Genomic DNA, 15,548 nt, shown 5'->3' on the forward strand with positions numbered 1-15,548 from the left:
AATGTGTATTAAAAATATCCTTTAAAAAAATACTATGCTAAAATTTGTCATATTATTATGTATCAAAGCGTCATTAAAGCGTGTTTATTTTTTTTTAAATTGTTAAAACAACAATCACTTAAACAACAAAAGTCGCTCAATAAGAATATGTAAAAAAAAAAATTAAGCCAGATATTCTCTACTACATTGTCCATTTGTTTTGTATATGACTCCATAAAGGTGATTTGATCAGTTATTGCTATTGTTTTCATGTGAGCGATGTGGCCCATGGGCCTCTTATTTTATCATTACAGCTATAAATGTCATAATAAGCGGATGTTATTTTGTCGTCTGTGGTGTTTTATGTGATATGAAGATAGCGTTTTCGGATGAATGAATGCGCTGAAATTGAGAATTGATATGACTGTAGGCCAAGATAAAAGAGGGTATATTTCGTGTTCCTAAATTCTTGTCAGCATTAAGCAATAAAATTGTTTCCTTTGGTGGTTCTTCTTAATTTTTGCTAGCCAGGGTGACGATCCACGGTGTCTCTCTATTCTCTATAGAAGGTGATGGTTCTTACGCAGTCAAATTACGTTAGAATGTGCACGTTATTCGGTTTATAGACAAAATAATCTCAATGAACACTGTGGCATTAGAAATGTAGTATAATATACCCCGTTGTTGTTATCTTACATTTCATTCATCCTCGTCTGTATAACACCTTAATAATGATTTATTTTCATTATACAATCATAATAAGTGAGTAAGGAAGTGTTTGTGTGTGTTGGGGATGGGGGGTTATGGACTTTGAATTGCGTTTGATTAATATAGCTTCATTAAATTCTTTATTAGTACTGTCCTTTTGACAAATTTGAATTTTAGCAATTAAAATGAATTACCAATTAATATTATTATACTTTCATGTGAAATGCTAAAATCAGATTGGTTTAGACGCAGTTGATAATATATAAATAGTGCCTGTTTGGGAGGGTAACAGTTGAAATTGACACCCCGAGAAAACCATTGTCAACTGACGCAAAGCGGAGGTTGGCAATGGTTTTCAAGGGATGTCAATTTCAACTGTTATCCTCCCAAACAGGCACTATTTATTTTGTTATACTGAATGTCTTAATTTTTAAGAAAATTTTACTGCTTTTATATAAGAATAACGTGAATTTTACAGCGAACCGTACGCGCATAATTTTTGCGCATGTAACATTTTTTAATGTTACCCGTTGCTAAGTGCGTTGCTAACGCTGAGGGTAATAGAAAGGATTATGAACTGCGTCTTAACCAATCAGATTTCAGTATTTAACATGAAAATATAACAATCCGTTCTATTACCCTCAGCGTTAACAACACACTTAGCAACGGGTAACACAACGAATTGTTACATGCGCGTAAACTATGCGCGTACGGTCACATCATTCATATACATGTATAAAAGTATTAAGTTTTCTTTGAAATTAAGACATTCAGTATAATTTAATAAATAGTGCCTGTTTGGGAGGGTAAGAGTTGAAATTGACACCCCTCGAAAACCATTCGCGTCGGTTGACAATACTTTTCTCGGGGTGCCAATTTCAACTCTTACCCTCCTAAACGGGCACTATTTATATAATATAGGCATTATGACGATATGTCAGAAGGACACATAAATAAGATCAATCCTGTCTGCCATTTTATAATTACATTAACATGTACAGTACATTTATTTGAGTAAAACACATTATGTGATGATGACCAACTGATGTTGAGAATAGAGATACTTTACCATTGGGCGGGGTGTGGTGAAGAGGTTATCACAGCGTATCGTTAATCTGTTGTTAAGTTTCACAAACACAGTTAAATTATATTCATGTACATATATAAGTGTGACTTATTTTTCATTTCATTGTCGAAAACAATAAACCTCTGTTAAGCTATTTAGAAACCATACATGTAAAATTACGTGGTTTTCATCCCTGCACAAATTAGGTTGCTAACTTGCCATATATTCTATTAAGCAGAATTGTTTATTCGTTGAAAAAAAAAATCATGTGTTTCAATCATGCTCATTAAATTTAGTCACATATTTATTAATCCTAATATCACATTTTCACAGCAAAATAAAACGCTGAAAAATATCAACAGTAAAGACAGATACAGTTTATTTACTTCACTAACAATAAAGCCCAGGAAAGCCCAGGAAAGAGTGTGCATGAAAATATACACATACAACATGTCTGTGTAACATGTCTGAAGTATTGAAATCAAAAATGCTAGGGGAAATGAATTTAAGAACAAACAGATGATTGCAGGGATTTTTTCTGTTATTGACCAAACTACTATAAGCGTTATGTCATATTGTAAATTTGTCATTTACTGGAAGGAATGATTTGTCATGTTGTAAATTTTGAATTTACCGGGTGGCAGTAAATTTTGTATTCACTGCCTACCGGTAAAGTCAAAATTTACAACATGACAGATCACAATTTACAGGTTAAGTGTAAATCCGAAATTAAACAACGTGTTGCATTGTATTTTTTATTTTTTATCTATATTTGTACACATGTCAGAAGAGGGTTGCCCCCCCCCCCCTTTCAAATGCAAAAGAAAGGAAAAGAGGGGGAAAGGGAGAGGAAAAGGGAAGAAAAAAAGAATTTAAATTAAAATCGACCAAATACAAATGCATTTAAAGGAGAATCAGTTTCGGCATTGCTTGTATTTGTATAACTGAAGAGGGGTGTTTGCCATGCACGTAGCAACAGGGGACCGTCCCCCCCCCCTCCCCCACACACACTTTTAAAATGAAAGTAAGGAAATTAATAGTGAAAAAGAAGTTAGATATATACTACGCCAGCCCCCCCCCCCCACACACACACACACGGATTAGGATTTTGAAGATTTGGATGAGTCTGCCACCCCCCCCCCCCTCGAAAAGTATCTCAATATGTAAACTAGTATCTAATCCACCTGTTTTTGAGAACTATATAGCTTTATTTCTTTCTAAAATTAAGAGAATAAGAGTATCCTGCATAATAGGACCATCTCCAACTCCTCTTCCTTTAATAGCTTAAAAATTGGATTTAAATTTCTTCAAACTTTTGTGTTGTCTAGTAATACGCACATACTTGAACATTCGTGATTTGTCCTTAAAAAAGTCCATTAAATAATATACATGTAGATAGTCAAGACACGTGACGATTTCAATGATGAGAGAACATCATATCACTGTTTTGAAGTGTTATTATCATGCAATTTTTAAAAAATATTTTTGATATTAAAATTGTAAAATTCCTATTCGATTTATATAGACTTGGTAATATTTAAAGACGACCAAATATTCAACTTTGCATGATGTTAGAAAACAAGATTTCTGACTGGAAATCCTTATATGCATTTTTATTTAAATCAAAATTGTAAATTTCCACTACGATTTAGAAAGACTAATATTTAAAGACGACAAATTATTTACCTTTGCACGATGTTTAAAAACATAACAAAAACACTTGACTGAATTGTTTAATTCTTATTTTCACTCAAATTAATGCATTTTTTAATAAACATAATTATATTAGCCGATATTGAGGTTAATTTCACGCTTCTAAAGACTTCGCCCCCTGGACCCCCTAATCATATGTTGGTCTCTAAGCGACCATCCCTATCCCCTTCCTCTGAAAAAAAAAACCTGCAAGCATACATGTACTGTACTTACATGATCGCAAAACACGCCCAATGTCTATAAATCTCTCCTACCTACATGGACTCAAGACCGTGGCTAGAGACGTTGTTGTACTTTATGCCAGAAAATTTCCCCTCGATTCCCGACCTTCGAACTTTTCTGGATCCGCGCCTGGGGCACCCCCCCCCCCCGCCCTCACGTATCTTCTACGTTATTAAGCACGTCCCAAAAGTTTTAACTTCTGACAAAATACCTTTGTCAATATTCTGAGTGTGTCCCATCACGAACAAATATTTATAATATAACATGAACTTTGCAGGAAGCAGGCAACCCTGGATTGACCTACCATGCACTAAAGAAATCACGTGACGATTTTACAGGTAACCAGACCCGGAAGAGAAAATACCCGAATCGCCATGTTGCGAGTGTGAAGGTTTGTAGTTTGTTAATGAATAAGTAAAATGATTATAAAGAAATAATAATTAAGAACATAATCAAAATTGTACAGTGGACACCGTGGGCATTATTTAAATGTTTTACCATCAGTTACCGAACAAACAGTGTAGACCAGTGCCATTGGTGTTTGTCGGGGGGGGGGGAGGGGCACGCACCGACAAAGAAATCCAGGCCTATCAAAGTTGGAGAATGCGCGGAGCGAATCCTGACGGCCAGAGGGTGTCAAGAGTCCCTGGAACCTACCCCTCATAATATAATTTACAAAAGTGAAATTACTCAAAATTAGGGCTTGGACACCCCCCCCCCCTAGATAGAATGTTCTATCGTTAAAATGACAGATGTCCTACGGATCTGGTTTTAGATAGAATGTTCTATCGTTAAAATGACAGATGTCCTACGGACCCGGTTTGTGACCTGAGCGTAGCCTGGTCACGGTAAGATTATTCTTTCTACCCCCCCCCCCCAAACTTGAAAAATACAAATCACCCCCACCCCCTCAGGGACCCATGTATGAGATTGGGAGGTGACACAACCTAAAACTGGTTAACACTATACCTCAGTCAATAGAGCGTGGTGGGGGGGGGGGGGGGCTCTATACACTTTAGACTACACACTCACAAATTCATATAATTATTAAAAACAAATTTGCTTATATTAAACATTCATGTAACTGTTCTTTTATTCTTTCAGAAATCATCTAAAAATTTCATCAAGGTGTCTGACCATGTACCCCCGTACTTGGGCCCAGGATGTGTTACGGTGTCATCTCTGTGAGACCCCGGGCCCCCCTATGTACTGTGACATTTGTCATATACATCTGTGTGTAGCCTGTGTTGGAAAACATCTCTTAGATGAATCCAAAGAACACAAAGTAGTGCCATTTAAGAAGAGGGGACTAAATCCTAAATGTTCCAAACATTCCACACAATTATGTGACCTTCATTGTGAACAATGTAACATTCCTATTTGTGTGGAGTGTGTTTCCTCTAATGAACATCTAGGACACAAGCAAGTTGGCATTTTAAAAATACTAGATGCTAAGAGAGAAGCCTTCCAAAAAGATCTTCAAGAATTAGAAAATATCATTTATCCTAAATACAAAGAGATTGCATCTAACATCCCAGTTCAGAAAGCTGATTTGAATAAAAACTCCAAGAAATTAACAACAGCTCTTGACAAACATGGAGAAGACTTGCACAGAGAAATAGACATTGCCATCAAGAAACTGAAATCTGACATGGATGAAATGGAATCAAAACACCTGGTAGTCCTTGATAAGCAGGAAAATGAAATAAAGCGCACCATTTCTCAAATCACTCAGGCCATTGCTGATCTGAAGAAATTACTCAACTCCAATGATGTCAGCCTTGTCTCTGCCTACAAATCCAGGATTGCTGAATTCAGAAGATTGCCTCCTAAACTCACAGTTTCCTTACCAAGATTCACTCCTCAGAAAATTAACAAAGAACAGATTTATCAGCAGATTGGTTCTTTGTCAGCGTTATCTATCAAAACAGAAGAACATGGCTACACAATGGATTCTCCTGGTGCTGAGTCCTCTCCCCCGGACAGACCACTCATTGATGTACCATGGATCATCACAGAAATAAACACCGAGTATGGAGAATCTTATGAATTACGCTGTGTGTCCTGTCTGAGTGATGATGAGGTATGGACGAGTGGTTGGGTCAACATGATGAGACTCTACAGCCTCCACAGTAAACTAGTGAAGTCAATCCAAACCAAGTCAGGGAATGTGCCATACAACATAGCAGTGACACAGAGTGGTGAACTAGTTTATACTGATCCTGAAGATAGAACTGTGAACATAGTGAAGAATACACAGATACAGACAGTGATCAGACTACAGGGGTGGAGGCCTTTCTATGTCTGTAGTACCTCCGCTGGTGACCTCCTGGTTGTCATGATCATTGATGATCAGAAACAAGCAAAAGTTGTGCGTTATTCTGGCTCCACAGTGAAACAAACCATTCAATATGATGACAAAGGACAACCTCTCTATTCATCTGATTATGATTACCCTAAATACATCAGAGAGAACAAGAACCTAGATATCTGTGTAGCTGACTATATAGCCCGTGCAGTAGTGGTGGTCAATCAGGCCGGCAAACTCCGGTTTACCTATACCGGTCCTCCCTCTGCTACCAAGGAACCATTTAATCCAGTCTGCATCACTACAGACAGCCAGAGTCGGATCCTGACAGCAGACCTCAACAACGACCGTATCCACATCCTGGATCAGGACGGACAGTTCCTCCGCTACATTGACAATTGTCATTTACATTATCCAACAGGTTTATGTGTGGACACCAGAGACAACCTCTTTGTGGGTGAACCGTTAACAGGTAAAGTGAAGAAAATCCAGTATTACATGTAAACAAACTGTGATCATAATGTTACATGTCTACAAAGTGAACATCAAATGTCAATGTACTAGTAAATAAACTCATTGTGTTTAAATGTTGTAATACATTAACAAACTATCTAGAACTATATAAAATCCATGTTTTAGCAAACCGTGTTCGTTTTATATGTTATGTTTCATCAAACTGTCACAATTCAGAGACTGTGTATTGTTCGTGTACATATGATTACTTACTATCTGTATATTTTACATGTAAATAAACTGCTTTTATATGTAAATAAATGTAAATAATCAGTATTTTGTTAATGTGGTTTCTTATATCATAACATTAAAGGCTGTTGACATTTGCAAAGATAGTTTTCTAACTATAGTGAAGTGAAATATGTCTGCATGTATGATTATGAAATTTTAAAATACAACTAATCAATGGATAGGAGAACTTGACCTGCTTCTAAAAAGAAATTTTAACATTATCAAGTGCCTTGGGTTCAATATTTCAGAATATATGAATATTATCATGATGATAGATATCAGACCTATTACCGGTAATAATTAAGGCCTATACAAAAAATTGTGTGTTGAGGGTAACACTGATGAAAAAAATAGGTTAGGTAGGAAGGGTTTTCTTCTATTTTATCATATTTTTTTCTGCATAATTCCTAAGAATGTTTGTTTGTGTCACATTTAAAAACGAATGTTTTATAGAAATAATATAAAATTCACAATCGGATAAAAATTGACATATCAAAATGGTAGGATAGTGGCATTTTTGTAGGTTAGGTCTGGTTACCCAAAACACACAACTTCTTTTTTTTAGGCCTAAAAGTCGATCTTCTTGACACTGATTGAAAAATTGACACAGATGCTGGAATTTGACATTGAGTACTTTAGATACAAATCTCCTAATAATTAAAAGATCTTGGATACTATATTCGATTCAAAGTTACTTTTACATAGCCCCCCCCCCCTTTTTTTTGCAAAGATAGACATAATCATAATCAATGAATGAATGAATCATTCATTTTTTCAAAATCTCACCGGTCTGTGTTTTAATCTGGAAATAATTAATTGGGAAATAATTAACATTGCATCCCTTTGATCAAATAACCTCTTTATATTGAGGAGGCCTCAGATCTGCCTAAAATTTTAAGATATGATTTGTTTAAGTATAATTTAAGGTATTATTTAGGAAGGAAAAAATCCATACATTTTACCTTTTTCAAATTGGGTATTGAACAGTATTTTCCTATACTTTTATATATACATGTAAACCTTCTCTTATAAAGGAGACCAATACAGTATACTCAGTAACCATTGCCTCGACCAACAAACCCTTAATATGACAAGCAAACTCAGCTGAAATCAACTTTGGTAGTCAACTCAGCATACGAGTTATGGACCTTTGATATCAGGAACAGGAGCGAAAGCGGAAATAAAATAAAAGTTCAGCATTTACATATATTTCTATGGATTATCCCCATGGGGATCCAAAGGATAATTTCTTCCAGGGAAGGTCCAGGGTCTATTTTTGTAATATAAATTGAATAAACTTGTTTTACTTTCTCAAAAGGAGAGGGGTTCGACTCCAAACCACTCATGATTATTGATATTTTAAAGTTAAGGTTGTTCCGAAAACTAAATTTCATGGAAAATGCAAGCATTACACACATACTAAAAATACACATACTTTAAAAAAGAATGACTAGGAACGGATTCTGAATTAACATCTCTCTCTCTCTCTCTCTCTCTCTCTCTCTCTCTCTCTCTCTCTCTCTCTCTCTCTCTCTCTCTCTCTCTCTCTCTCTCTCTCTCTGTGTGCGGTATGGCAATTTATTTACAATTTAATAACACCTCAACAATTAAGAGAGCTCGATGGTCGTGGCCATTTTTAGACGGTATTGCTCTCCTTTAGAAGAAGAGTTCTATATTAAATAATATAGGAAAATAGGGTAAAGTGTATGATTTTTTTCTTTACTAAGTAATAGCTTATAGCTTAACTAATCATATCTTGAAATTATAGGTAGACCTGATGGTGAACTTGTTAACCAACCAGCGTCCTTAAACGATTACATGTTTACTTATACTAACTTCTTTATATAAAAAAAGACCAAGTTAACAATGAGCGGTTCTAAGCCTTTGATGTCATTAGTAGCTGCGTATATTTATCTACATCCACTGAGGCCTTGGTTTGCTAGTGATGACAGTGGCGTACGTAGTCACACATTTGACCCCTTAAGTGTATACGACAAACCAACGATAAAATGTGATTATAAAAAAATATGAAAATAAAGAAGTAAAATTAAAAAAAATGATGAAAAAAATGACGATGTGATAAGTATAACGGGGGTCCTTTGGTATAAATATACCGGTATTCTATAATATGAATTTGCAATACATACATTATTGCTGGTCAATATAAATGGCACATAGCTTTTTAGGTTAATAATTTATTAAAATAAAGTTATAAATATTCATAAATGTACAATCATGCAATTGTACATTTGAATTATATAATTTATTTAAAATATACCGACTAAGTTTGAAAGCCCCCCCCCCCCACCTTCCTGCCCTCCCCTCTGACTTGCTTTGAATTTGATAAGTTGCAGTTGTTTTTTTTTAACCCAAAATGTAGAGTTAATTTCAATTAAAAAAAAATTTCTTCAGAACATATGGTCATGGATATTAGTTTAAAATTTCTCTATTATAAAAAGAGGTCATACCGATATTGTGATATTTTTATTGTAAAGATATCAAATTGATTGATACCTTCAATTTTTACAAAAAATTAAAATAAAACGACATTCGATCTATATTAAAGGTTCAAGATATCAGATAAATTAAAAAAAAATCTTCATATTCTTCATATTAAAAAATAGATTAGCATTTGTTCTTAAAATTACCAAACAATAATGATAACAATAAGTTACATATTAAAAGATTAATTAACTACATGAAATACATTCAGATTTCGTTTGGGTAGAAATTTAAAGAAGGATAACTCTGACCATGCTCACCGAACAGGAGTTATCGAAACTTGACATGGCGGACGGGGAATTAAAAACTCCCTTGTCGACAACGCCAACCGAAGATTTTAACCCACTGGCGGAAGATCCAGACAATTTCATCAGGTAGATTAGCTTAATGTAACTTAGATATTTTGCAAAATCAAAATTATCTTGCTAAAACAATGCATCCGACCTGCATTAATGCTGCAAGCAAGCAGTGTCGTGAACGTCGTACATGTTATCTTGGACGGAATGACTAGGTAATTCAAACATTGTATCATTGAGTCTTAGAATACACAAAATAAACACTTAGCTATCTGTTGGAAATTATTTACATTTGCAAGAGCTGTACTACAGTGTTTCAAAAAATGATTCTGTGTAAATGGGTTCAAGGTTAGTGTTGATAAAAAAGGGCTTGGAAAGAGGGGGGGGGGGGTAAGACATTGGTGCGTTGTCGACCTGGTTAGAACAGTGTTTGATGAAATTGAAATAAGACTGTAATGTTTGATGCAGGGTGTTTTTGTTGGTTCATCAATCCGTGGAGTTACATATGTCAAATTACATGTAAGGTGCAATAATGATATTAAAACATGATAAAATTCCTAGTCTGAGAGAGAGAGAGAGAGAGAGAGAGAGAGAGAGAGAGAGAGAGAAATTTGTTGCATTATTTAAACAGTGTAATGAATGATTTATTTTGTGTTTTTCTATGGTTATGACAGGTTATTGCCATGTTTATGAAGTGTGAAGTGAAATTTAATTTTGTCAGTTTTATTTTTTTTTTCTCAGTGGACATTCTCCTCAAAGACAAGGTCATCATGATGCAGATTGTAGTGGAAGTGAAGAAGAGAGTGATTATCAATGTAATTCTATGGAAGAAATGTCAACAGGAAACTTGTATGGTGTCACCCCACCAACTTATATGCGTGGAGTAAAAAGAGACAAGAAAAAACCCCAGACAAACATTCAAAAATCATCCTATAAACAATTCACAGAGCTGAAGAAGGCCTCCAAAAAGTCACATCAAAATGCGGTTATTAAAGAATGGTATGCAAATGACCCTTTATTTTGCAAACTTGGACATATAGACTCTGACGATAATTTAGACAAAGATTTTGCAGACTTTTTTGCAAGATCCTTTAAGTGAATTTATTTATTAATAAGAAATACCGAAATTTTTCCAACTTAAATCAAGCAAAAAGAAGTACCGGGTATGCCAAATTTTGCAGTAGTGAATTATATTCAGCTGTGCACAGCATTTTTAACCCATTAAATACAATCGTTGGAAGTTTTGTTGAATTTTCTATTTTGTGGTATTGAGAAGTATCATTTGTTGTTGAAGGACTCATGCCCCTGCTGCATGGTTCGGTCAAGTCGTCAAAGTGGACCCAACAGCTGAAACAGCCATTGCATTGACTCACATACAGGTACCATATTTACCATCTACTGTTATGCAAAATATTCAGGTACTACTATCATAATGTACCGTTTACGGTTAACTTTATCCTACAAATGTGAACATTTACAAGATGGAATGATTTACACTTATTATGAGAAGAAATAGTATGAATGTAAATATTGCAGAAATGTTCACCTGTAAATTGATTGGACTATAGAAACATTTTTGCACCATGAAAATTGAATGTCTATTTTATGTGTTGATGTTTTAAACACATGGCTTTCTTAAGCCTCGTAGTTGTGGTGTTTCTTGAAAAACATGATGACTTTATTATTATGCCCCCCTTTGGTTGCAAGGGACATTTGAAGGCCTGTATGTACTTTGAAAATTAGTGAATTGATTTTAGGTGATAATTTTATGGTAGCAGGGAGTCATTCCTGTATTTTGATGTAAAGCATGTAGGTCCCATAGTGTTATAGGGGATGCTTGGGAGTCAGATGCGAAACGGCGGCTGTTGACAGGTGTGCTTACTTTTCATGCAAGAAGAAAGTAGGGCAGACGGTAAGTGAAATAGTGTGAAAATGACATGGATGGGGGGTGTGGCGAATAATCGCAAGGGGGTACACCCGTCTGAGAGGTAATAACAAACAAACTAGCATGTAAACATACATATTTTCTTTTGTATATGTATTGCTAGAATGTATATTTATCATTTAAAGCTAAGCTTATGATGATTGAGCCCATTTAGTGCCGAGTATAGGACTACCTTAATTGTATTTAATTTACTAAAAACGTAGGGAAAATTCAAAATTATAGACACTGACAATTTTGGCTAATATGTAAGTGTCTCACCTTGATGCAATAAGTCAGAGTTGGGAAAAATCTGTTGATATAGAATCTATAGGCTCTGTAGTATTTCTCTATTTTTTAGTTGTCTTCAGTCTTTTTGAGTTTTTGTAGTTTGGACCCTTAACAAATGACAACTCATACTTTCTCGTAAAGAGCTTTTTTTATTCAAAATCTACATGTTTTGTTCCACTGGCATATTTCATTCTCCATAGTATCATCTTCAAAATTTTGTCAAGTTTACTCCGTCATAGGCTTGAGTAGTCTTTAAGGCAGTTTCACCCCTATTTAAGGATGTTCACTCAAAGTTAAAGGTAGCAAGGGACAGTTTTGCATAAAGTACCCATCAATATTTTAGTAAAAATGAGTGTTACTGTATTTGAAGGCCTGTATGTACTTTGAAAATTAGTGAATTGATTATAGGTAATAATTTTATGGTAGCAGGGAGTCATTCCTGTATTTTGATGTAAAGGGCAGACAACTCTTCTTTTTTTTTTGATAATTTTATTTTTTCTTATCAATAAACTCTTTTAAAAAAATTTAAGTGCAAAAAGTTCATTTAATTGACTACATACATACGTTCAAGTTTGGTTTATGTCAGCCTCATAATAGCTTTAAAATATGTATTTGTTGTAGTATAGATCAATCAAATTTGTTAAATTTGCCTTAGTTATGGATGGACTACCTTCAGCCATAAAAGGTTGTTTAGAGGTTAAAAAAACACCAAATGTCACATGACAACCATGTATATTGCCGTGCAATAGGTACGTTTAGCTTATATATAGTACAACTGAATATATTTATTGACAGGGTACATTCTATTGTGTACACATGACACAAGGAGAGATTGACAGCTAATAGATTATCTACAAGAAGAATAGATAAGTTAAACTTTATGAGTAACAATTTTTTTTTATTTTGAGGGATTTTAGGGTAGACCATGGTGGAATGAATGATGTTACAAAGAACACGAAAACAGCCATCCATCAAGCCACATGCTGCTACCAACTTCTTTGTAAAATCAAAATTGGAGCAAGATGAAGGTAACTAATTTTTCTTAATAAGCTAGTATATAATATCTCTATAGAATTTTAAGCCAGGAAACAATTATAAATACTTTCTTTCACTTTTTATAGCAAGTTGACCCATTAAAGCTTTTTAATATCTAATTTAATTAATTATTCATTTTATTTTGTAGATGTCACAAGAGCAGAGGTCCTGTTTGCCAACTGCATTACAGAATTAAGTGCTTTTTGAACTGCTATACCATACTATTTATTGTTTGTTGAGATTTTAAAATTGATTTAATAAAGATTGATTTAATATATGAAAATAAAGTTATGTACTTTATTTATGATTTCATTTGAAAGAGGAGATTGTTTGATAAACACATTAGGATAATGATAAATAGTTGAAGAAACAGATGAATTTCTAAGTATACAAAGCAATTACACGACAAAATGCCGCGAAATTTCCTTCTAGGAAAATGTCGTCGCGCGTAAAATCCCCCATGGAGATTTTCAAAAGTTGGCATGTATGAATGTGTAACGTCCACCTCAACCAATGAAAATTATTGTTTAATTATTGTTTAACCCTGGTCACTGCCTTTGTAGCAATGATATAATACTGTATGTTACATAAACTGTGATTGGATAATCAAAGATTGCTTCAAAGGTCAATCTCCAACTATGCTTTACTCACATTGGTCAATACTTTGATAAAGTAGGAGTTATTTTGATCTACTGCAACCACAGCGAGGTGGAAAAGGATCATGCATATTGCCAGTGGTATGCGACGATGTGAGAACATATTCATTACAGTGATGTTCTTGCATGTAAATTTAAGATGGTTTAAAGTATTCTGATCTCCAAAAAATCTCTGTCACACTGAGGTTTTGGAAATTCATTTAACTTCAATATAAATAATAAGCATATTTTTAGACTGAATTCTCAATGACCTATAAAAAAAGATTAATATATATATATATCTAGTACTTTACTACCTGTAACTTACTGGTTGTGGATTTGCATTGCAGCAGAACGGACCGTATAATTTTATATCGGGTATGTCAGCTTTCTCACTTTTTCTTCCAATAAGTTATAGGTCTAGATTAAATGCTGGTGTTTGTGGAGTACTGTGATCGTGGAACTCTGGAGGAGGCGGCTAAGATGGGTCTACCAGAACACAACATTCGAGTGTACACGCGGGAGATTCTACTGGCCGTCAACTACTTACGTGGTACATGTAGGACCTACTGGTACATGCACACATACACACAAGTGGCGACACATTCATGCTAGTTATGTCTGGTCCTTTTTTTATTGTTTAGCTATGTGTATGTATATGATCAACCTTTAAAACAGTTTAGTTTGATGTATTGTTTGGGAGGTGGGGGACGGGGGCTTGTAGAAATACTAATATTTAGTCTTTAATAATTAAATTTAATTTAAAGTTATTTCCTATAAAATTTGTCTGTCTGTCTGTCCGTTCTCTCTCTCTCTCTCTCTCTCTCTCTCTCTCTCTCTCTCTCTCTCTCTCTCTCTGTATATAGTGTAATTAGCTGCATTGATTGCAATAAATTTAACATGGACCTGACAGAATTATAACAATTTTTGAATGGATTGATGATGTTTATATCCATTTTATTGACATTATTATTACTTTTGTTATGCAGATCCCACTACCATACTGTAAACTCATGGAGAGGGGCAGCTGTCAACCCATATCATAGTTTTTCCTCTAACAAGACTTGTAATGGGGGTGCATCTTTATCCTCAATGAACCCCAATGTAAAATAACAACATGTTGTAAGGTAAGTTTATCATATTTATTTTTATGACAATAACACTGAAAAGTAAATATGAGGGATATGCAAATTTATTATGCTGGTCAGTGTGTACGCACAAAACATTTAATGTATAAATACATGTATATGTTAATAAATATTGGTTAGAAAGTGTCAATGTAAGCATTTAATATATAAATACATATGAATGATTATTGATTAGAACCTGCTTGTAACTTTTTAAATATAATTGTATTGCATATTTTTGTTACAATAATAGCTGTAAATTCTAGATAAGTCTCTTGTTCTCATTTTAGGCTTTGAAATGTATATATATATATATATATATCTACTAACAACTGTTTAATGTTTGGTTGCTGGCATTGAACTGTGACTGCCCAAGACTGATGAGGTCTGCTGAAAACTGTAATCTCTGTAACACTGTTACATCCTTTTTGGCTGACTCATCTTCATTAAGTGTCTTGGGCGTCACTGTTCATGGTAACATACCAGACACTAACACCGTGAAGAGCAACTGTATGTAGAGATGTATGACCCTACATGTATGCCATCCTCGCTAGCCAAGGGTTTACGATCCACTCTGCTCCTTTATACAACCTTTGGCAAATTCAGACGACAAAATCAAACTTGCGCAACGGAATCTGATTGGCTGCGAAGCAAGGCGAATTCAGGAAATCAATTAATTGGCTGTGCAGTTATTTATGTTTTCATACAAAATTTAGATACAATCATTGTCACAATTTTTATGTGATTAATTTTAATTACATATGATATATAATTACAAATATATGGGTGTCACATTTAATGTCCAAACTGTTTCTCATAGTTTTAATTGGTACATATATTTTAATCCAAATCGGGTGTCCATAGATCTTTTTTTAGTACCTTTAAACTCAATCAACTGGTTAGGCATTTAAATACCTGGCTGGTGTGGTCTGTTTGGGCGTAGCAGGCACCTGATAAGGACATGCTGTCCTGCACTAGAGCTTGTTCAGCTTAAAGTAAAG

At 34.5% G+C, this 15,548-nt stretch overlaps 1 protein-coding gene across 1 annotated transcript; it reads left to right on the top strand.

The window, feature by feature from the left end:
• Window positions 1-3,944: 3,944 nt before the first annotated feature.
• On the top strand, window positions 3,945-6,783 carry LOC117680578 (E3 ubiquitin-protein ligase TRIM71-like). Its single transcript, XM_066070941.1, has 2 exons — window positions 3,945-4,079; window positions 4,793-6,783. Exon 2 carries the CDS (start codon window positions 4,827-4,829, stop codon window positions 6,498-6,500), a length of 1,674 nt encoding a protein of 557 aa, XP_065927013.1. The 5' UTR covers window positions 3,945-4,079; window positions 4,793-4,826; the 3' UTR covers window positions 6,501-6,783.
• The last annotated feature ends 8,765 nt before the right edge of the window (window positions 6,784-15,548 follow it).

Source organism: Magallana gigas, chromosome 9, assembly GCF_963853765.1.
Source record: "Magallana gigas chromosome 9, xbMagGiga1.1, whole genome shotgun sequence".
NCBI classification, from domain to species: Eukaryota; Metazoa; Mollusca; class Bivalvia; order Ostreida; family Ostreidae; genus Magallana; species Magallana gigas.

Coding starts and splice junctions, on each gene's coding strand:
- LOC117680578 (XM_066070941.1), top strand. CDS start 4,827: ATGTACCCCCGTACTTGGGCCCAGGATGTGTTACGGTGTCATCTCTGT.